This window comes from Macaca thibetana, chromosome 11 (assembly GCF_024542745.1).
Source record: "Macaca thibetana thibetana isolate TM-01 chromosome 11, ASM2454274v1, whole genome shotgun sequence".
Lineage (NCBI taxonomy): Eukaryota > Metazoa > Chordata > Mammalia > Primates > Cercopithecidae > Macaca > Macaca thibetana.
This window is the reverse complement of record NC_065588.1, coordinates 10,119,146-10,142,175: the sequence shown is the minus strand read 5'-3', so window position 1 is coordinate 10,142,175 and position 23,030 is coordinate 10,119,146. Positions and strand designations below refer to the sequence as shown.

General features: G+C 36.0%; 2 protein-coding genes across 6 annotated transcripts in view; one reads left to right on the top strand and one right to left on the bottom strand.

Moving 5' to 3' along the window:
- The first annotated feature begins 2,392 nt into the window (after window positions 1-2,392).
- CLEC1B (C-type lectin domain family 1 member B) overlaps window positions 2,393-23,030 on the top strand; it is a 23,399-nt gene continuing 2,761 nt past the window's right edge. Inside the window, exons 1-6 of one of the 3 annotated variants that reach the window (XM_050746800.1) lie at window positions 2,402-2,655; window positions 3,302-3,400; window positions 4,401-4,520; window positions 4,679-4,833; window positions 6,429-6,535; window positions 8,337-8,563. In XM_050746800.1, coding sequence (XP_050602757.1) covers window positions 2,592-2,655; window positions 3,302-3,400; window positions 4,401-4,520; window positions 4,679-4,833; window positions 6,429-6,535; window positions 8,337-8,481 — 690 coding nt within the window. In that variant the 5' untranslated portion in view covers window positions 2,402-2,591 and the 3' untranslated portion in view covers window positions 8,482-8,563. Of the gene's footprint in view, window positions 2,656-3,301; window positions 3,401-4,400; window positions 4,521-4,678; window positions 4,834-6,428; window positions 6,536-8,336; window positions 8,564-23,030 lie in introns of those variants that run through there. The other 2 variants (XM_050746802.1, XM_050746801.1) reach the window with 2 other exon arrangements.
- The window catches only part of CLEC12A (C-type lectin domain family 12 member A), an 18,509-nt gene continuing 14,875 nt past the window's right edge, over window positions 19,397-23,030 (bottom strand). For all 3 annotated transcript variants that reach the window (XM_050746798.1, XM_050746797.1, XM_050746799.1), the window contains 2 exons: window positions 22,660-22,769; window positions 19,397-20,123 (listed from right to left, as the gene is read on the bottom strand). In XM_050746798.1, the coding sequence (XP_050602755.1) occupies window positions 19,967-20,123; window positions 22,660-22,769 (267 nt within the window). In that variant the 3' untranslated portion in view covers window positions 19,397-19,966. The remainder of the gene's footprint in view (window positions 20,124-22,659; window positions 22,770-23,030) is intronic.

The following is a 23,030-nucleotide window of genomic DNA, read 5'->3' as shown; positions in this document are numbered from 1 at the left end:
CTCTCTTTCCTGTAGTTCTCTGCTTAATTTTTGCTGAGTAACTCAACTTACATTTATAGAATGTGGGGAGGGAGCAAAATTAGAACTCAGTGTTATCAAGGGCTAGTTCCTTTGGCCCTGAGAGCCTCTGTCTTCACTCAGCTTGCTTCTAACACCACAAAGTCACGTTAGGGGGATAGACAGAAAAGCAAACATGTATTTTGTGGAACACAGATAAGATATAAGACTCTCAGACTGTGGCTGGAATGATCAAAGATCCAAAAAGAAAGATTAAATTACAAGAAGAAAGAGGAATGAAGCAATGGAAAGTCCAGAGTCTGAGATATAGGAAAGGAGTGTCTCCAAAGGCAGCGTGTTAAATACTTCAGGCATTAAATATACCGTTCCAAGCATTAAAGGATCAAGAACTAATCCTGGCACATTCCTGGTGGTTTACAAAAATAAATGGGATATGTTTTATAATGAAATCAGCTGCTCAAGACGTAGAGAATGTGGATACCTCAACAAAGCAATCTAATGGTTATTTTTAATACCATCATAAAGTTTTTGTTAATAAACAAAAACTCTTGACAATAATTACAAAATCTTCTCAATGTCCTTGGATCTTACCTTTACATATCTGATTTAATGTAACGAATTAAGTTTTCATATGTGCCTGTTTGGTACCTTAGAGAACAGAATAAAGCTTTATTAGAAAAGTGTCATTTGAACTATAACCTCTGCACATTTTTTTTTCTCTCTGTTACTTTGTCACAGTTATTTTTTCAATTATTTTTTAGTGTTTCTGTATATTTTAGGTAACAAAACACTGAAGTAAGGCAGTGACAGAACCTGAAAGAGGGGGGTTACTGTGACAGAATAGCCTCAGGACTTGCTGATGAGTAGGTGCAGAAAGGAAGGAAGAGAGGATCAAACCCCATTCCAACCCGAATCTTCCAGAAAAGCCTGAGGATTAGTGATGGGAGAGCGAAGAGTCCCTTTTGGCTGAAAGAGAAGTTATGAGAACAGAAACAGTGGTAGATGAATGGGAAGTGACTGAATTTACCCAGCTTATGATTGGGAATCCCTGAATATTTTAACTGAGATAAGAAACTCAGCAACAAAAATGGTGTTGGGATCTAATGTTTTTTTTAAATTTTTAATCCTTTCTTAAAATTTGGCATTTATTTCAAGTGTGATATTTTAATTAAGAATTAGTTTTGGTAAAAATATTTGAATCATAATAAGTTTGGCTTTCCAAAATTAGGGAATGTCTTTTATGTGTGTTACATTTATTCTTCACCTCATTCTCAAAGTAATTTGAAGAGTATAGAGACAGAAATTTAGAATGAAAGATAATTTTAAGTGAATTGACAAGGAATTCAGAGTGAAGCATATAGCAGGGAAGAAAAAAAATCTACAAGCTATGCCAAAGGGCAAGTTAATAAACAAAATATCGCCTACTACAGCCCACATAACAACTATATTGAAAAGTTGAATACTCTGCTAATTAAAGAAAAATAGAATTTAGATTATTTATAAGGTAAATGCCTACTAAAAGTTTTGCTAGTCATGGCTATTTAACAAAAGTAAAAATCAGCCATAAAACTAAGTAAGAGCTACTCTCTGGCAAAATAGATAACATCCTTCCCAATATTCCTATAATAAACGCATCAGCTAGCTTTGTATGGCTGTGCTTATAACTACTTTCAATGCAAGCTAAGATAATTTAAAAGCACATTTCATAAAGTTAAATATGTGCAATCATATTACATTGTGATGGAAGGGTGCTAGGACTCATTCAGTCTTAAATATTCATCTAAGCACCACTGTACTTGAAATGAAGTGATTTCACCAAATCAAAATTCTTCCATTCCAGGAAACTCACTTTAAAGCACAAACACTAGTAAAGAACAATGCAGCAAGTCACTCACTCTGTATTATTTTACTTTATTTGATAGTTTTCCTTCAATACCTAAATCTAAGCAATATCAGGCCTGCCTCATGTGGATCCTTCAAATAAAAAATAAAATGTATAAAATATGCAAGAAGTTGTATAAATTCTAGGTTATAATCAGGAATGATCTCCTCCAACACAAGACTATGAAACAGCTAATTTAGCCCCTGTCAGATCCAATTATATTAGACTTGCTTCTCACAACGGGATAAACTATATATCTGCTGGTGAGCTATCCGTGAATTTTCATCAGAAATCTCTCATTTCAGCAATATAATTTAGACTAAGCTAGAGCTAAGATAAAGCAGGAACCTTTGTTCTTGGAAAGGATACATATGATGGAATGCCCCTTTATTTAGTGTTGAAGATAAAAAAAAAAAAAAAAAAACAGGAAGCAAATATCCTATCTACTCCTTTACCACAAGTTATTATTATTTTTGTGTGTTTGTGTTCAAGATCCATGTATCTCTGAGCAGCTATGAAAAGGCTTCCTGGAAAACAATAAGCAAAGAAAAAAATGTGTCCCATCTCACATGGTTCTACCCTACTAGAGACAGGAAGATCATATACTGACAGATATTGAGATTGTAAGACTTGGAAACTACATTTTGCAAAGTCATTGAACTCCGAGCTCAGTTGCAGTACTCGGGAAGCCATGCAGGATGAAGATGGATACGTCACCTTAAATATTAAAACTCGAAAACCAGCTCTCATCTCCGGTAAGAATGCTCAGAGCCAATAATTTGGAAATTAATTTAAAAAATGAGTTGATTCAGTTTTTTTCTTTTTCTACTATGGATAGTGTATATAGTTTAATTTCTTTTTCTTGAATGATGTTAATGCTCTAAAGCATTTGAGTAGTGTTTTCATAAGCTCATACAGACCTATTTAGATTACAAGCATCCAATATACATGCAGGGAAAACTGCATTAAGGTTCTGAACGTTTAATGCTGGAGGGCATAGAAGTCAAGGGGATAAGGGAAGAGAATGTTTGGAAGTTTCGTTTTCTGAATGTGAGCAAATGAGTGTGATTCTTCATTTGCTGTTTATTAAAACAATTATTCATGGAATGGGTGGGCATAAGACAAAACAAAACAAAAAATACAAACGCATCAGGCCTTAACAGCAAGTAATATTTTGGCTTGGAGAGGTAAAGTCCATTGGGGATGAGGATGGGTGTGTGGTATGGGAGTGGGCCATGCCTGTTGTTGATGATCATCAAGAGAACACAGGTGAGATCTGCCAGCAAAGCTCTTTCTATTACTTGGAGGACCCTGAGAAGGCAGGGGCAGGGGCAGGGGTGAGCCTTCCCCATAGCTAACCCGTACTGCCTGCTCCTTGATATCTTTATTATATGCCTACAGTTGATCCTGCTTCTTCCTACTGGTGGCGTGTGATGGCTTTGATTCTGCTGATTCTGTGCGTGGGGATGGTTGTCGGGCTGGTAGCTCTGGGGATTTGGTGTAAGTATTGACTCTGCCAGAAATTTGATTGGAGGAAGGTAATACTGAAAGAGTCATGGCATATCCCATTAAGCTTCTCAATGGTCACTATTTGTGTATTTATCACTACTCCAATTGTCCTACAGATAGTTACCAAGAGAATCTCAATAAAGGAGAATGCTGACCATTTCCTTGAGTTTAAGATAAGGTTTTAAGATTTTAATTAATTAAAAGTTATTTTTAAGAATGTACTACCAGCCTTTAAGACCCTCCTCAGTGTGGATCCAAACTATTTTTAAAAACTTCCTTGTCCCTTTTCCTATCTTGCATATCCTAAGAACCAACCAAACTAGAGTTTTTCAATTTCATATATAAATTCCATGTTCCCTTGTCTGAAATTTTTCTCATTCAATTCTCTCTGTCTAACATTTTCTGCTTCTCATTTTGCTTACTAAATTATTGTGCATTTCTTCTTTCTGTAATTCTCACAGCCCTCCAATGGCACACTGTAGTCTGTGGAGTTGTTGCTTGTTTGTGCATTTGTTGATTTTTTAAAAGATGTTAGAATCTAACACTTATCATCCTGTATTTCTTTATTATTTACCTAAATATCACAAGTACTTTAAGCATAACAAGAAATCAGTATGCACTTTTAAATGAATGAATGGTTTGGCATCACAGAAAGTACAGAAAATAAAAGGTCATTCACCTCTACAACTCAGTTGAGAAGCTTGTATTGAAGCAAGTGAATACAAGCTCTGGGGATATTACTGATGTTGGGATTTTTTTATTTGTCATTGTCTCCTTCAAACAGTTCACTCATTAACCCTCAGGTGTCAGTTCTATTTCTTGATTTGTTCTTTATAGCCCCTTCACACTTTTCAATATTCATTTAATCATGTGTATCTAGTTAACTCCTCACATATTGGCAATGTTAATGAAATGAAAATTCAATGACAGATCTTTGCATCATTTCTATGGTTCTAATTACAAATTATTATTATTTACTTTTTGAATCTAGCTGTCATGCAGCACAATTACCTACAAGATGAGAATGAAAATCGCACAGGAACTCTGCAACAATTAGCAAAGCGTTTCTGCCAATATGTAATAAAACAATCAGAACTAAAGGGCACTTTCAGTAAGTACTGTTTTTAACCTCTTCATCTCTCCAACCCCTGGAGCATTTCTCTTATGGCAACTGAAGGGACTCTTGAGATATGCAGAAAACATTGAATGTGGAGAACATGTAAGCCCAATTTAGAAAAAATACACCATTCCTGTGCTTGGTTTCTCCAGAAGGTCATAAATGCAGCCCCTGTGACACAAACTGGAGATACTATGGAGATAACTGCTATGGGTTCTTCAAGCACAACTTAACATGGAAAGAGAGTAAGCAGTACTGCACTGACTTGAATGCTACTCTACTGAAGATTGACAACCATAACATTCTGGTAAGAAGATTCTTATGTCAAATATTTTGGAGGCAAGGGAGAGAAACCTCAAATGTAACACTTGACCTTTTTTGTTTTTTACATTTTTCTTAACATCTTTCCGTTTGTACTAATCTAAGAACCTTATGAAACCTAGTAAGAACTACAGAACCCAAATATTCAATCCAATCATAATATTCTACAACGTTGCTAGAGTTGATCAGTCAAATTGACTTGTCCCTTCCTGACAGCTCAGGACATAGTGGGTCACACGTAAAGAGTCAGCCCAGCAATGTTCACATTTATTTGTATCCTCTGTTGTTCTAACTTGCTGTGCTGTCCGCTTACTGTTTCTGTGGACTCAGACTCATGCGGGAGATATCCAGTTAAACAAATTAGCTTTTCTTTCCACTCCAGCAAAATAAGATAGTTTTCTAAAAATCTCAGCTCTATTATATAGAGATTAATTCGAGACATATATGCATATCCTGAATTTGTATTAGTCTAGGCAGATGCCAGGTTGAAGATTTATAACTAAAAGTAGTCATGCAACTTTTCGAGAATAAGAAATTGTATAGTTGGATTTCAGGTAGAATTTATCTGTCAGTTCCTATTGGGAAGTATAGAATATTGATATATTTTAAAGAAAATATTAGGAAATAACAGAAAGGTTCCTGGTGGCTCAAGCTTTAAGAAATAAACAGTCACACATGACTTTCACACAATATCTCCTGTGGAATGCCATTTTGAGTCTCACATATCTGCCAAGAAGCTCAAGTCATTTTTTATTTACCAAGAATGCATCATCACTTGTTATTCTGGGAGGTCTGAGAATGTATAAGCATTTGGCCTTCACATAATTTTGTTACCCATAGGTTGATTGATTCACTTATTCCTTCATTAATTCAACAACTATGTGCTGAAACTATTCCAGAATTTGGACCTATGCAGTTAATAAGACAGAAAGAAAAATCCTTAACCTCAAAGAGAGTATATTCTAGTTAAAGCAACAGCCAAGAAACAAAACAAATGATATAGTATATAGTTTACTAGATAGTGATAATTGCTAATTAGAAGAAAGTAAATAGGGAAAGGTAGATGTACGTTATTTATAAATCGTTTTGAGAAAGACATCATAAATGCCTTTATACAATTAACTAAAACAAGTTAATACTTCTATATATAAGATTTTATAGGCAAGACGAGCAATAAAACCAAAGCAGGTAGGACTTTAACTCTAAGGAATATACAGCTCATCAACAATATATTTCTTTGTGTTTCCTTTCTCTGTTTACATGTATTCCTTTGAATCATATTTGGTATTCTATTTGGGAGTATAATCCTCAACTGACTGAAGATCTAAATATATGTCATAAAACAAAGCAAGATTAGAATATCAGCTATTTTGTGTACAATTTTACCTGTGTCCTACTTTTTTTTTAAGTTCTCAGACAAGTCAAATTGGGACAATTTCAAACATCAAATGTAATTCATTAATATTAATATAGACATGTAATCCAACATTTTTTGTCCAACGTCTTATCACGAAGCTTGTCTGTCATTACCAAGAGCTGTGGAGGGATTCTGATTATTGTGTTTATTTATGTTTACTATAGGAATACATCAAAGCCAGGACTGGTTTAATTCGTTGGGTCGGATTATCTCGCCAGAAGTCCAATGAGGTCTGGAAGTGGGAGGATGGCTCGGTTCTCTCAGAAAATATGTAAGTCACTGGACACTTAGAATAGGAGGCAGTACTAGAAACTCTTATTCTTGAGATTTCCTTTTCTTTCAGTCCAAGTCACTACTATGGATTGTATAAGCAGCAGCTGGTTCATTTACCTGCTAATTCAAACAAGAGAGTACTGGTCATAAGACAATTCTTCTTTCCCCTCTCTCCCATTCTTTTGCTCTTTATCTAAGCCACAATCCACCTTTATCTCTGATATTATTCCCATTCATTTTTACATTCAACTTTACCATGGAACACTGTGTGCATGCGTGCGTGTGTGTGTGTGTGTGTTTTGCTTGCTCTGATTATCTTCATATATTTTTGAAACAAAATTTCATTATCATTATTTTACAGTTGACAGTTGTTACCTTGAGAGTCCTTTTGAATTTTCAGTGTTATTTTGCCTACTCTTCTATTCTAGGAGTCTCCAAGAATTCGATACTTTGTAGTTCACAAGATAATTCCAATGTCCATTAATGAAGCTTCATCCTTCTACAAACAATCCAGGCAAAGGGACTAATTGCATTAAGAGTTGAGTTGCTTCCTATATGGTTTTCTAATCTCTAGTCTCAACATCTTTTGTTCATCCTGTACATCAAAACTGCAGTCTCTCTTCAATTAAAATTTAAACTGATAACCAAAACTTATATAATCTGATAATTACTCAAATTATTAATTAAATTTTTAAACAAATATTTATTAAGTATTTGCTATAGGTAGAATCTTAGGATACTACAACTACAAGCAAGCCTCTTCACAGACCTTGGGCTTTATCTCCTATCTCCCATTGCTTGCTGCCTCATTCATAGTATTGCAGGCAAATTAGTGTTCTTTCCATTCTTCCAACAAATCAAACTTGTTTTGTTGCCTTAAGACTTTTGTCTTGCTATTTTCTTCTGCTAGAATGCTCTGCCTCCACAACTCCATGACCATCTATCTCCTGTGACTCAAGTCTCTCTTTAAACATCACTTCTTCAATGAGGCTAACTCTACCCAAACTAAATTAGCCTCCCTTAAACCCACATCCATACAGTCTACCACTGTTTTGTTTCTTTGTAACTCTTATCATTGTCTGAATTTTTCTTGTCTATTTTTTGTGGGCTTCCTGCTGGTATCGCCCCATTGAAATGAAAGTTCCCCAACAAGAAAGACATTATCTTCCTTGTCTTTCTTTATCAGTGTGTCCTCAGCACGTAGAAAATCTTTGCCACATGGTTCTGCAGATATTTTCTAAATAAACTAATAAGTATATGTTCCTTGTCCTCTCATTATAAGCAGTTTAGAAAGAAATAAATATAACTTACAGCATGCTGTCTTAGATGATTTATCTTGTAACAGAAAGCCTGATTTCAAAACTACTGAATCAACTCACTTTTCCACGAGTGTATTCCCATCCATTGCAGCTACTCGTCCTGTAGGGCTCTTCCATCTCCTGTCACTTCATCTAAGCCCTGACTTTCCATCAATACTGAACTAAAGTCTGATCTTGTAGATAACGCATTTTCCCATTATTCTGGAGCCATCTCCATCACTTCTTCAGGGCTCCTATTGTACCTAGAGTTCCCTTGCTCCCAATCTTATGCTACATGAAATTGATATTGGGCTTTTCAAATATACGTACCTTGTACTGCCAAGCAGCGTGGAAGTTTCTCAACAATGAGAATTGCTTTTTCTTTTTTTCCTATTTTCCTCAGAGACTCTATTTGGTGCATCAAACTACTATACACAGAGTATGATTACTGATTGTTTGCTTAGTTTTCAAAGGAATTTATTCTAACTTTCCCATTCACAGGTTTGAGCTTTTGGAAGACGGAAAAGGAAATATGAACTGTGCTTATTTTCATAATGGGAAAATGCACCCTACCTTCTGTGAAAACAAACATTATTTAATGTGTGAGAGGAAGGCTGGCATGACCAAGGTTGACCAACTACCTTAATGCAAAGAGATGGATAGGATAACACAGATAAGGGCTTTATTGTACAATAAAAGATATGTATGAATGAATCAGTAGCTGAAAATTGCGTATTTCTCCCTTTCTTCTCTTTGGAGTTATTTTTAATATTATCTTTCCTATCAGAATTCCCTAGTCTCTTCTTTGAATATACAGAAACAATAACATGAGTTTATCATTTACTTCCCAATTATTCTATTTTCCTTTAATTTTTATTCTTCTTGTCCTCCATTTCTAATTACCTGAACATAGTATGATTTACTGCATCTTCAGATATATACACATAAAATCAAAATCAGGCCAATATAGGTTAGGGCTTAATTAATATAAGTTGTGCAAAAAGTTGTTGAAATCTGTCCAAACTATCTAGGTTTGAAAGGCAGTGTAAGATAGTAAAAGGAATATTAAACTTAGAATCAGCAAAATAATTTAGGTGTCAATTATGTAAATGACAATCATGAACCAGTTTCATAGCCTTTTTAACTTCCTTTTTCTCATATTTAAAATAGAAATAATAACACCCATCTTTTATACCTCACAGTTCTACAATCTAAAATAAAACTTTAGAGTGTTAACTGTACTAGAAACTCCATGAAAGCGAAGAGTATGACTTCCCCATTCACTATTCTGTTACCAGCACCAACCCCAGACCCTGGCTCACAAAACAGAGAGATATTAGTTTCTCATTGTATAAGATAATTCATGAGAAAAATACCTCAATCATTAAAACATTACACAAATACAATTACTATTCCAAGTCTACCTCTGGTTAGATTCAACAGTAGTAATTTTCTGTGCTAGAGAAGGAAAAGAAAGTTTGCAAGAAAACTCATGGGGTTTGTAAAATGAATAAATGCTTCTTAACAAGTTTCAGAGGCTACTAGACAGAAGGACAAGTAAGAATGCTTTATCTAGCGTTTTCCTAACAGTTCTGTGCTTTATTTTTGCTGAGTAACTGAGGAAGCATTTACAGAATATGTAGAAAGGCACCCTTTCACAGGATATAGGCAAAAGTTGCATTTCTTTCCCACAGCTTCCCTTTTTTAACTAGTGGATACAATTTATGAACATGATTCTCAAACATCTCAACGGAGGTGTTGGTCAAAACATAGAGAAACCAAATAGGAAACACAAATGCTGATGTTACTCAGTGGGAAGACTGAGGACACACAGAGACCTGGGTTTTTACCAGCACCGTGACACAATTCTTATACAAGTAGTCTTTAATACAGTTAGAGAAATATCACTACTTTAGAACTTACTCTCTATGTGGCTTTGGATAAGTAATTTAGTGTCTTTAAAACTGTATTTTCTCATCTTGAAATGGGTTTGATATTATTACCTTGCTCATAAGTTAATTGTGAAGATCATTTAATATGATTATGTAAAGTATTGATCAGAATTCCAAGCATGTAACACATCCTTAATAAATGTGTGTTACTCTTAAAGCTCTGTGCACTAACACTCAAAGACACTTGAATCTCTATCTTTTTTCTAGACTATCAATAAATAAGCAGATTTGGAGGGCTTAGGAACAATAACAGAAATACCTCAAATTTTACTTGTTACTTCAAATGTCTGGAGATCTTGGATTTGGGTAATGGTATCAGTATGTTTTTTATTTTGAATTGTCTATTTAGAGAAACTAAATAGAAACTAATAATTCAGAAAACTGTCCAAAATTAGTATCTCTGGACTTTGTTTCATCCCCCCAAAATGGAAAAATATATGTGTATACATCACTATAGCACACATAAACTTAGAAGAAGAATATCTTAGTGCATGGCAACAATACAATTAAAACTGTAAGCCAATCACTGTCATTTTTTTTCTGGTATTCCTATCTAAAGCATCTTATACATAAAATCAAAACAGCACAAATGTTAGTAGCACAGGTCAGACCACCTCATTTCAAATACTAAATCTTTTACATGTTATCTAAGTGAACTTCAGCAACGTTTGACTTCTGCCTTGTTCAATTTGAAACTAACCTACAGGCATGCCTTAGAAATATTGTGGGTTCAGTTCCAGACCACCACAATAAAGCAATTACTGCAATAAAGTGAGTCACACTAATTATTTGTTTTCCCAATTCATATAAAAGTTACGTTTGCATTACACTGTCTTCTATTAAGTATGTAATAGCATTATGTCTAAAAAATGTACACAGTTTTGTTAAAAATACTTTATTGCTAAAAATGCTAACAATTATTTGAGTCTTTAGTGAGTGAAAATCTTTTTTTGCTGGTGGAGCCTTGATGTTGATGGCTGCTGATGGATCAGAGCAGTGGTTGCTGAAGGATGGGGTAGATGTGGCTATTTTTAAAATAAGACAACAGTGAACTTTGTGGTGTCAATTTAGTCTTCCTTTTATGAAATTTTTATCTGTAGCATGAGATGCTGTTAAATAGCATTTTACTCATAGTAAACTTCTTTCAAAATTGAAGTCAGTCCTCTCAAATCCTGCTACTGCTTTATCAACTAAGTTTATGCAGTATTCTGAATACTTTATTATCACTTCAACAATGTTCACAGCGTGTTCACCGGGAGTAATATTTGTCTCAAGAACCATTTTCTTTGCTCATCCATAAAAAGCAGCTCCTCATTTATTAAAGTTTCCTGATAAAATTGCATCAATTAAGCCACATCTCCAGGTTCCACTTCCAGTTCTAGTTCTCTTGCTATTTCCACCATACCTGCAGTTACTCCCACCACTGAAGTCCTGAACCCCTCAAAGTCATCCATGAGGGTTGGATTCAACTTCTTCCAAGTGTCTGTTAATGTTGATACTTTGTGCTCCTTCCATGAATCACAAATCTTTTTAATGGCATCTAGAATGGTAAATCGTTTGCAGGCGGTTTTCAATTAACTTTGCTCTGATATGTAAGAAGAGTCACTATCTGTGGCAGTTATAGCCTTCTGATGTGTATTCCTTAAAGAATAAAACTTGAAAGTCAAAATTACTCCTTGATTCATTGGTTGCAGAAACGGATGCTGTGTTAGCGGGAATGAAAACATTAACCTCCTGGTCCATGTCTATAAGAGCTCTTGAGTGACTAGGTGCATTGTCAATGAGCTGTAATATTTTGAAAAGAAAAAAAAAGACCTCTTTTTTGCTTCTGAGCAGCGTTTCTCAACAATGGGCTTAAAATATTCAGTAAACAATGCTATAAACAAATGTGCTGTCATCCAGACATTGTTGTTTCATTTGTAGAGCATTGGCAGGTTACATTTAGCATAATTCTTAAGATCCCTAGGACTTTTGAAATGGTAAAAGACTACTGGCTTTAACTTAAAGTCGCCAGATGCATTAGGCCCTAACAAGAGAGTCAGCTTGTCCTTTGAAGATTTCAAGCCAGATGTTGACTTTTCCTCTCTAGGTATAAAAATCCTAGATGACATGTCTTTCCAATACAAAGCTGTTTCATCTATGCTAAAAATCTATTGTTCAGTGTAGACACCTTCAGTTATCTTAGCTATATCTTCTGGGTAACTTGCTGCAGTTTCTACATCAGCACTTGCTGCTTCATCTTTCGTTTTTATGTTAAGGAGATGGCTTCTTTCCTTAAACCTCATGACCCAACCTCTGCTAGCTTCTAACATTTCTTCTGCAGCTTCTTCACCTCTCTCACCCACCATAGAATTGACAAGAGTTAGGATCTTGCTCTGGATTAGGCTTTGACTTAAGAGAATGTTGTGATTGATTTCATCTTCTATCTAGACTACTAAACTTTCTCCATATCAGTGATAAGCCTATCTTGTTTTCTTATTATTTGTGTGTTCTCTGGAGCAGCACTTGTGATTTCTTTCAAGAATTTTTTCTTTACATTCACATCTTGGTTAGCTGTTTTATATAATAAGCCTAGCTTTTGGCCTATCTGGGCTTTCGACATACCTTCCTCACTAAGTTTAATCCTTTTTAGCTTTTGATTTAAAGTAAGAGACATGCGACTCTTCCTTTACTTGAACACTTACAGGTCTTTGTAGGGCCATTATTGGCCTATTTTTAATATTGTTAGGGCTTAGTAAATATAAGGAGGCCCAAGGAAAAGTAGAGAGATGAGGGAACAATTGTTCAGTGGAACCGTCAGAACATACACAGCATTTATTGGTATTTATCAATAAAGTTAACTGTCTTATATGGGTACAGTTCATGGTGTTGTTAGGAATAACGCTCAAAATCCTAAGGAAATTAAACACTCAAACAAAGGATTCTTAGCAAAGCAATTTTACTTCTGCACAGAGGGGTGCCTCCTTGGCCAGTTACCATGAGAGCACACCTGAACAGAGGGGCACGAGAGCCTTTATTCCTGATGCAAGTCCTGCCCGTGTACCTTTTCCCCATTGGCTGGGCTCAGGTCGTACACTCTAAACTCATCCTGGTTGGCTAAACATTTGATTTTTTTTTTTTAGTTAGGGCGGGCACGTAAAAGAATTGGAGAGGAAGGGGAAGGGGTGTCTGTAATGAGCTAGAAAGTTAGTCCTCTTTCCAAATAAGGAAAGGAAAGTGAGCTGGTACTGATAACGCCTGGTACTGTGGCATGCCTGGGCATCTAACAAGGCAAAAAGAAAAAAAGGTGAAAAAAGGTGGAGGGGTACTATGAATTAAAGAATAAAAGATTGATCAGATTATTTGAAGAGCAACTTCATCATATCCCGCAACTTCCCCCTTTCCCTTTTGTCATAACTCTTTCTCTTCAAATCTTTCTAACATAATTTGGCTCCATTGTTCTACTTGGTCTTCTTGAAGGAAAAGCCTATTTGAATCGGGGGAGGAGGATCCTAAGAGGTTTTAGTGAGAGCTATTTCAATAAGTCTTTGAATTAATCCTCAGGCACAGGGTACGATGCAGCATCCTACTAGAATAAGCAACCCCTTTCCAATGGCCAGAGAGAGGATTGAGGACATAAGTCCCTTCCATCTACCGAACAAATTTCCTATTAAATTTGTGAAGGGATCATTTAGTTCAGAATTTTTGGCTAACTCATTTTATAGGGCAGTAAGACCCTGTAATGCTTTAGTTACGGTCTGCCAGGAGCAGTGTTATTAGGGATATAAGTACAGCATTGAATCCTGATCGTGACACAAACTCCACCTTCTTTTGCTAGTATCATGTCTAATGCTATCCTATTTTCCCAGGCCATTTGACTGGTGGGTCCGAAGGAATTAATAAAGATCAAAGAACAATTAACACATTGGAATATTGTCAGACATAAAATTTATAAATGAAAGGCTAATCTAAGAAAGAAAAAACCCAGATAAATGCTTACTGTCTAATTGGGAAAATTTTACAGATAATTTTGCTGTCTTTGAAATTATTCTGTATTCAAGGTAGCGTTTTTTCCCATTCTAATACCACTTGCTAATTTTACTATAAAAATAAATATTTTCAACAACAAAAATTGCAAAATAAAAAAGCACATAAACCATATCATCTTAGAATCTCATCTTCCTCATTATATGTATAAGAAAACAGGCAAGGTGCAATGGCTTACACCTGTAATCCCAGTACTTTAGGAGGCTGAGGTGGGTGGATTACTTCAGTTCAGGAGTTTGAGACCAGCCTGGGCAACATGGCAAACACTGTCTCTACAAAAAAAAAAAAAAAAAGTCAGCTGGCTGTGGTGACACATGCCGGTAGTCCCAGCTACTTGGGAGGCTGAGGTGGGAGGATTGCTTGAACCCAAGAGGTCAAGGCTGCAGTGAGATATGATCATGCCATTGCTCTCTAGCCTGGGCAACAGCATGAGATCCTGTCAAAGAGAAGAAAGGAAAGAGGGAAGGAAGCAAGAAAGGAAGAGAAGGGAAGGGAAGGGAAGGGAAGGGAAGGGAAGGGAAGGGAAGGGAAGGGAAGGGAAGGGAAAGGAAAGGGAAGGGAGGGGAAGGGAAGAAAGGAAAGGGAGGGAGGGAGAGAGGAAGAAAGAAAGGAAGGAATATTTGCTTTAGTAATATTAATAATATTGCTAAATATACTAGTAATAGGTGCTCTGTTTTTGGGTGCATATATATTCAGATTGTTATGGTTCTTTCATCATTATGTACTTATTTTATGTCTCTTTTTATGGTTTTTGATTTAAATTATGTTTTGTCTGATATAAGTATAGCTACTCCTGCTCATTTTTGATATGCAATGTGAATTCTTATTTTCCATCCCTTTTCAGTCTATATGTATCTTTACAGTTGAAGTCAGTTTCTTGTAGGCAGTACATAGTTGAATCATTTTTTAAAATCCATTTTGCAGTCTACGTCTTTCACTTGAGAAATTTAATCTGTTTACATTTAAGGTTATTAATAGGTAATAAATTATTTCTGTCGTTTTGCTAATTGTTTTATGATTGTTTTATATATGCCTTTTCCTTTCTCTCTTATTATTTATTATCATGATTTTGTGGTTTCCTGTAGTGGTAACATTTGTCTCATTTTTCTTTCTCATTTGTGTGTCTGCTATACTAATCTGTTTCATACTTTGATATTTTTTCATTATGGTAAATATCATCCTTTTATTTCCCGATGTAGGACTCCCTGAAGCATTTCTTAAAAGGCTGGTCTAGTGATAATTAATTCTCTCAGTGTTTGCTTGTTTGGGAGATTTCATTTCTCATTTTGAAATACAGTTTTGTTGATTGTAGTATTCTTGACTGTTACTTTTTCTCTTTCAGCAGCTTGAATAAAGCATTCTATTTTCTTCCAGCCTATAAGGTTTCTTGCAAAGCAATTCACTTAGTCTAATGGGAATTCCCCTCTATATGACTTGATACTTTGCTCTTGAGGGTTTTAGAATTTTCTCTTTGTCTTCTACTTTTGACCGTTTGACTATAATGTGCTTTGTGTAAGATAAGGTTGAATTTTTTTGGAGATCTCTGAACTTCCTTATCTGAAGGTCTATATCTATTGCAAGACTTGAGAAGTTTTCAGCTATTATTTTGTTTAATTGGCTTTTTGTTTGTTTGTTTTTGTTTTTTGGAGATAAGGTCTCACTCTGTCTCTTGGGTTAGAGGGCAGTAGCATGAACATGACTCACTGCAGCCTTGAACTCCTCAGGCTGGAGTGCAGTGATGTGATCATGGCTCACTTCAGCCTCGAACTCCTAGGCTTAAGCACTCCTCCCACCTTAGCCTCACAAAGTGTTGGAATTACAGGCATGAGCCACCATGCCCAGCCTGTTAAAGGTTTTTATGTCTTTGCACTTCTTTTCTTTTTCTGGAATTTCTACATTTTGAATATTTGCTTCCTTTATGGTATCCCCTATGTCATGTAGAATTCTTCATCCTTTTTTCTTCTTTTTGTTTTGTTTGGGTTATTTCAAAAGTCATATCTTCAAGGTTAGAAATTCTTTATTCTACTTTATCTTGTCTATTGTTGAAGCTGTCAATTATATTATTTCATTTATTAAATTCTTCCAATCTAGGATTTTTATTTGACCTTTTATGACATTTATTGCTTTGTTGAAGTTATTACTCAGATCATGAATTGTTTCCCTAATTTTTATCATCTTCTATATCTCACTGAGTTTCTTTAATATCATAATTTTTAATTATTTCATCAATTTCCTTTTTCTGAAATTTTTTTTCTAGAAAATTACTGGTTTTTTTGGAGGTGTCGTGTTTCCACACTTTTTTTATGTTTCTTGTGTGCTTATGTTGGTATCTGCACATCTGATGTAATGGTTGTTTCCTTTAATTTTATGCATTGGCTTTCATAGGGAAACACTTTTTTCTATAGATGTATGTGTAGTATTGGTTGAGTAGGGTGCTTTGGCTTTGATTCTAGGTGAGCTCAATAGTGTAGTCTCCATATGATTTCTTCAGCTGTAATTAGCATCATTGATGTCTGATTTCCTCAGTGGCTGAGGCTACGGTGAGACTTTGCTGGGGATGGGAATGCCAGGCAACATGTGTTGCTAGTCTCTTTGCTAAAACATAGCGAGAGTCACCGTTACTGCAGTTCCCAACAATTTCCTCATCTTCATCTGAGACCACCTCAGCTTGGATTTCACTGTCCATATGATTATCAGCATTTTGGTTAAAGCCATTCAACAAATCTCTGTGAAGTTCCAAACTGTCCCACATTTTCCTGTCTTCTTCAGGGCCCTCCAAACTGCTCCAACCTCTGCCCACTACCCAGTTCCAAAGTTGGTTCCACATTTTTGGGTATCTTTACAAGCACTGCCCCACTCTACTGGTACCAATTTACTGTATTAGTTCATTTTCATGCTACTAATAAAGACATACCCAAGACTGGGTAATTTATAAAGAAAAAGAGGTTTAATGGACTCATAGTTCCATGTGGCTGGGGAGGTCTCACAATCGTGGGGGAAGGCGAAAGGCATGTTTTACATTGCAGCAGGAAAGAGAGAGAATAAGAACCAAGTGAAAGTGGTTCCCCCTTATAAAACCATCGGATTTCATGAGACTTATTCACTAGCATGAGAACAGGATGGGGAAAACCGCTCTCCTGATTCAATTCTCTCCCACCAGGTCCCTCCCACAACACGTGGAAATTATGGGAGCTACAATCCAAAATGAGATTTGGCGGGGCACACAGCCAAACGTATCAGCAGGAAACTGCCCAACTCTCCCTATAAAATACCAAGTTAATCACCCCAGGTGAAGCAGTTAATATGCTTCACACAAAAACCATGTTGGGCTGGTTTTATGATAACTGGGTTATCCTCTCGGCAAATATGCCTATTACCCAGGTCAAGGTAAATTTTGGAGTTCAGGGAGCCCCTTTTGCATTGGTGCCCCTCCCACAGAATCACAGGACTGTTTAAGAAGCCTTATCAAATTTGTTGTTCCTTATAGGTCTCACAGATGCAGCTCCCTGCTGGGAACCCAAACCCTTTTTCACCAGAAAAGATAAAATAGGCCTGGCGCGGTGGCTCACGCCTGTAATCCCAGCACTTTGGGAGGCCAACACACCCGGGTGGATCACCTCAGGTCAGGAGTTCCAGACCAGCCTGGGCAACAAGGTGAAACCCCATCCCTACTAAAAATACAAAAATTAGCCAAGTGTGATGGTGGGCACCTGTAATCCCAGCTACTTGGAAGGCTGGGGCAGGAGAATCGCTTGAACCAGGGAGGTGGAGGTTGCAGTGAGCTGAGATCATGCCACTGCACTCCAGCCTGGGTGACAAGAATGGGACTCTGTCTCAAAAAAGAAAAAAGAAAAAAAAAGAAAGAAAAGGTAAAATGATCTGGGGCCAAGAACAAAACAAAACAAAACAAAAAAAACAAACGAAAACATACAGGTTAATAGAATTATAAAATTTAAGACGTTTAAACAAACTTTGTAGAATGTAGTTGTAAGCCCTTTACCTAAATGCCTTGTGAAAATGGGTACTACATCTGACTGGGAGATGTTTCCCCTTTCTAGTACTACAAAGCTGAAGGCATGTAAATCTGCTCTTTGAGTAAATTTTAATTGAACACGCTGAATGGGAACTAGTAAAATTGCCTGAGCCCACAAAGTATTGGGTAGAAGCTAGAGTGCTAGTCGGCACAAATCCTCCTCTTCATAGCCATTTGTGGCACATTTATTGGGGCTGATGGCAAAAAACTGTAAATACTTCCCAATGACAATACTGAACTGAGAATTTCCACCTGAGAGGCATTTACTGCCTTGCTATGGAATTTTAACTGAAGCTATCCCTATGCTAATAAAAATGATGGTGCTCAAAAGAGTTCCATAAAAACATAAAAATGATTTACATAGAATCTTGCTACCTGGGGATATTAGGAGAAAGTACTGATAAGTAGGGAGCCTCTTTCCTAGATTCTACCATGCCTGATAGACAGCTTTCATGAGCTGTTGGCTTGTAAATAGCATTTCCCTAATATACAAACATTGTTTGAAAGCTCCTGCTCTGGTTAAAGCAAGGTCAATAAAATCTTTTTCTTTTGAATTATTTGAGTGAAGTATGTTTTTGTAAGCAAATTTATATTTCTCTTTGAGTTCTAAAATTTGGATTGTGATTTTATGACAGTATGGTTATTTTCATAAATTCAAAAAGCATCTTTTAAAACAAAAGAATTTGAGACACTGGTTATTTTGCTAAGACTTTAACTAAAATAGCATATTTTTAGGTAAAGTTTAGTCAAGGTCAACTTAAAGAAGCCTATATGACCAATCCATTCTTGCTGCATTTTTAATTAATTAATTAATTCTCTTTTGGAGATGGAGTCTTGCTCTGTCACCCAGGCTGGAGTGCAGTGGTGCGATCTCACTTCACTGGCACCTTTGCCTCTTGGGTTCAAGCGATTCTCCTGCCTCAGCCTGCCGAGTAGCCGGGACTGTAGGAGTGTGCCACCATGCCTGGCAAATTTTTGTATTTTTAATAGAAATGGGATTAAAAATACAAATCCCGTATTTTTACGTGGCTCTCCCTCATTTTGGCATCCCATTGAGCCAGGATCTGTATTTCACTGCAAATGCTCTGCTGCAAAAACTCTACAAGCACGCTTCCCTCTAGGCCCAGTTACTGTCACAGAAGAGGAGGGGGCATAATATTGTAAAGGCTGGTTTTAAAGAACAAAATTAGGTCAAGCTCAAACCCTCCAAATCAAGGAGGGGTACAAAAATGCCTAAACAGCTGATAAAACAAGTTCAGTTGCTTTCTAAATGAGTATGTGTCACTTTTGCATCTACCCCAACCATGAAATTTTTTTTGCTTATTATAGAATTACAGGAATATATTTACTAACAGGATAAAAAATACCTTGTAACAAAGCCTCTTGGGTGTAATACTCCCCGTTAAGAGTTATGAAGATAAACATGTCTCTATATATATTTTTTCAGAGCAATGCTTATGCTTGCATAGCTGATTGCTGTATGTCTTTAACAAAAGCCAAGCTTACAGTAGCTCAACACACAGAAGTTAAAAATAAGTCAGTCTCATAACTTGCCTTTTCATTTTTGTTTATTGGCTTTTACTTAAAATAATAATTTTAAGAGGTAATAAATGCATGTCCACATCCATTCTTATCTGGCCTAGAACAATCAATTGGCTAAAAGTCCTTTGACTCATAAGGCCTTCAGCTATAGGGAGTCCCACGGAGTATAGGATGGACCGGAGATGGCGAGCCATGCCACCCTGGCAATGCTATGGGACAAAATTAAAATCTGCTGGTCTTGGATGTTGCCTCTGGCAAATCTTGGCCAGAAGGGGAAGAATGTAAATGAAAAATAAAATTCGAAGGCCCCCCACAACCATCTGAATGGACTTCCTCTTCTCCAGGGTTCAGGCGATGATGGGAAGTGGGAGGAGGGACATGCTTCATTATACCTCTCCAGCATTAACATTCACAATCTATTCTCTCTGAAGCTTGCTACCTGGATGTTTCATCTGCGTGATAAAATCCCAGGTCCTTAGACAAACTCAACCAATTGTGGTCAACCAGAAAATATTTAAATTTACCTATAGCCTGGAACCCCAACCCCCCACTCTCCTTAAACGTATTTGATTGATGACTCATGCCTCCCTAAAATGTATAAAACCAAGCTGCACTGGATTGGCCATCTTCTCACATATCATTTTTTTTCTATAAATGCAGTAATCATAATGAACATATATTCTATTTATATATCCACAAAACATGTTATTTAAGTCAGATGCGTTTCGTGTAACCCTGAAAGAGAAAGTAAAGAATTACACTTGGCAAGTCAGATATTTGAAACATATTCACAGAAAAAAAAAATTACACTTCCAACATGATATTATTGCCCTAGACTCTGCATTGTTTAAACTAAATCTAATTAATGTTCAGAGTATCAAGAATGTCCAAGTTAATTGTTTATGTTGACACATATGCAATGTCAAATACTGCTTCATTTCTCCCTGTTTTTTCCACTTTCTAACATCTGATATTTGCTGTCCTTTGCTTACAGACTTAGCACCCCAGCCCCTTCATGTATAATATAATTTGGAATAATACCATTCTGTAAGATTCTCTAGTCTAGCTGGCCCAGTAGTAAGTCTTGGACCCTGTCTCCCTCAAGTGCTTTTTATAATCATCAAAGTCAGGAATTCACCTGAGGTATGACACCTTAAGTTCAACATCATCTCTAAGTGATATTTTCAAAAGATTTTACTCTCAAGTTCTTTTTTTTTTTTTTTTTTTTTTTTTTTTTTTTTTTGAGACAAGAGTCTTGCTGTGTTGCCTAGGCTGGAGTGCAGTGGCGAGATCTTGGCTCACTGCAAGCTCCGCCTCCTGAGTTCATGCCATTCTCCTGCCTCAGCCTCCTGAGTAGCTGGGACTACAGGCGCCTGCCACCATGCCCGGCTAATTTTTTGTATTTTTAGTGGAGATGGGGTTTCACCATGTTAGCCAGGATGTTCTCGATCTCCTGACCTCCTGATCCGCCTGCCTCGGCCTCCCAAAGTGCTGGGATTACAGGCGTGAGACACCGCGCCTGGCCTTTACTCTGAAGTTCTAATGACCAGCCCATAAATACTAGATTAGTGATCAGGGACTATGCATTAAAAACAAATTTATAAATTAAAAAAAAAAATCTTTTAGAATAATTTAGCATCAATATTTGGGTAAAAAAAATGACATCAACCAGTAAATAAGTTCATCAATTAAATTTTTAAGAATGAGATTTATTTGTGGTGACATAGTACAGATGTCATTTATTATGGCCCCCTCTCAGAAACAAACCCCAAAACAACACAGAGTTAAAAAATGAAAATAAGGTATGTATACATATATATATACACACACACATATATATCACACATACAATTATTATGTACTTTTTTCAGTTTTCTTTCTGATAATTGAAAATATCTACAATGTTTTCCATTCCATTATAGATTACCATTCCATTTGCAATAATTACAAACACATACATATTCTACATTTTCAAAACAAGATTCCATCTGTACTCTCTCCTGACACAACATTACCTTTGTCTCTAGTCCTTCACTACAAATTAGGCCTTTAAAATATATATCCTTCTCCACTTCATTTGTAGATAGCTTATCTCCCATTGTATCCTATCATTGTCAACCACCAGAGGTAGGGCCAACCATCAGAATGGAAATTAGTGTAAACTCTATGGCAATTTTTCAAAGAGCTAAAAACGGAATTACCATTTGATCCAGCAATTCCACTATTGGGTATCTAACCAAAGGAAAAGGAATTATTGTATTTAAAAAAGACACCTACACTCAAATGTTTGTTGTAGAACTATTTACAATAGCAAAGCCATGGAATTGACCTAAGTGTCCATCAACGGATTATTGGATAAGAAAACGTGAAACCGTGTTTTCTTTTAGAGTATATACACCATGAAATACTACTTAAGTATAAAAAAGAAGGAAATCATGACTTTGCAGCAAAATGGATAGAGCTGGAGATCATTCTCTTAAGTGAAATAACTCAGGAACATAAACTTAAATATTGCATGTTCTTACTTAAGTGGGAGCTAAATAATATGTACACATACACATAAAAAGTGGAATAATAGACATTGGAGACTCCAAAAAGTAGGATTGTGTCACAAAAATAAAGAATGAGAAATTATCTATTGGGTACAGTGTACACTATCCAGGTAATAGTTACACTGAAAACACGACTTCATCATTACACAATATATTTATATAACAAAACTGCAACTGTACCCCCAAATCCATAAACTTTTTTAAATGCCCATTTCAAGTGTCATTTATAACAAAAGTATCATTGCTAAAATTTATATTTTGTTAGTCTGTGTATTCTTACTGAAGCATTTATCACACTATATTCTCTTTATCTCTAGCATCGTTCAATCAGTCTGCACATATAATTGATGGTTAAGTAACTTTAGTGATGAATCAATATTTCATTCATCTTTGAACCCTAAAACTTAGCACAATATTAAGTATTTGTTAGTCCAGTGACTTTTCTGGGCTTCCATAATTTTTCTTAGATAAAATTATTTACAGAGGTCTCCATAATTTGGCTGCTGTAATTTTGTTAGTTACCTGTCAAAATTATAGAAGACATTTATGGTAACTTTCTGTATTAGAAAATACATCAAAGAAGCATGATAGAAAAGGGTGCTTTTAGGATGCAATTTCATTTCAATTGAAGCTGGTTTTAATTTGAATCTACAGTTCTCCTAAGGAAAATACCTCTACTCAAACCCAACTATAAAATTTTAACAAGAATAGACACTTACCAGGCAGAGGAGTTGATTATATCATCCACGCTCGTACCGTAACTGTAATCTTTTTCAGGAGATAATCCCAGCCAATAGGGATATGACGTACTCTGGGATTTTATAAATTCCTACAGGAAATACAGATGGTCTGTTTAAGAAACAGTCTCCTACTTTTGTATTTTACATTAGAATGTAATTTCTTACAAATTGCTGCTTTAAAGTAACATACTTGACATTGCACTACTACTATTAAATGTCATTATAAGAAATTGAAAGAAAGTACTCCTTATTACAAAATTTCAACATTTTTAACAATATCACAGCTGGTCTCACAAGAAGAGAGGCCCTACTAATCCATGTATAACCTTAATTTACAGTCAATGAAAAGT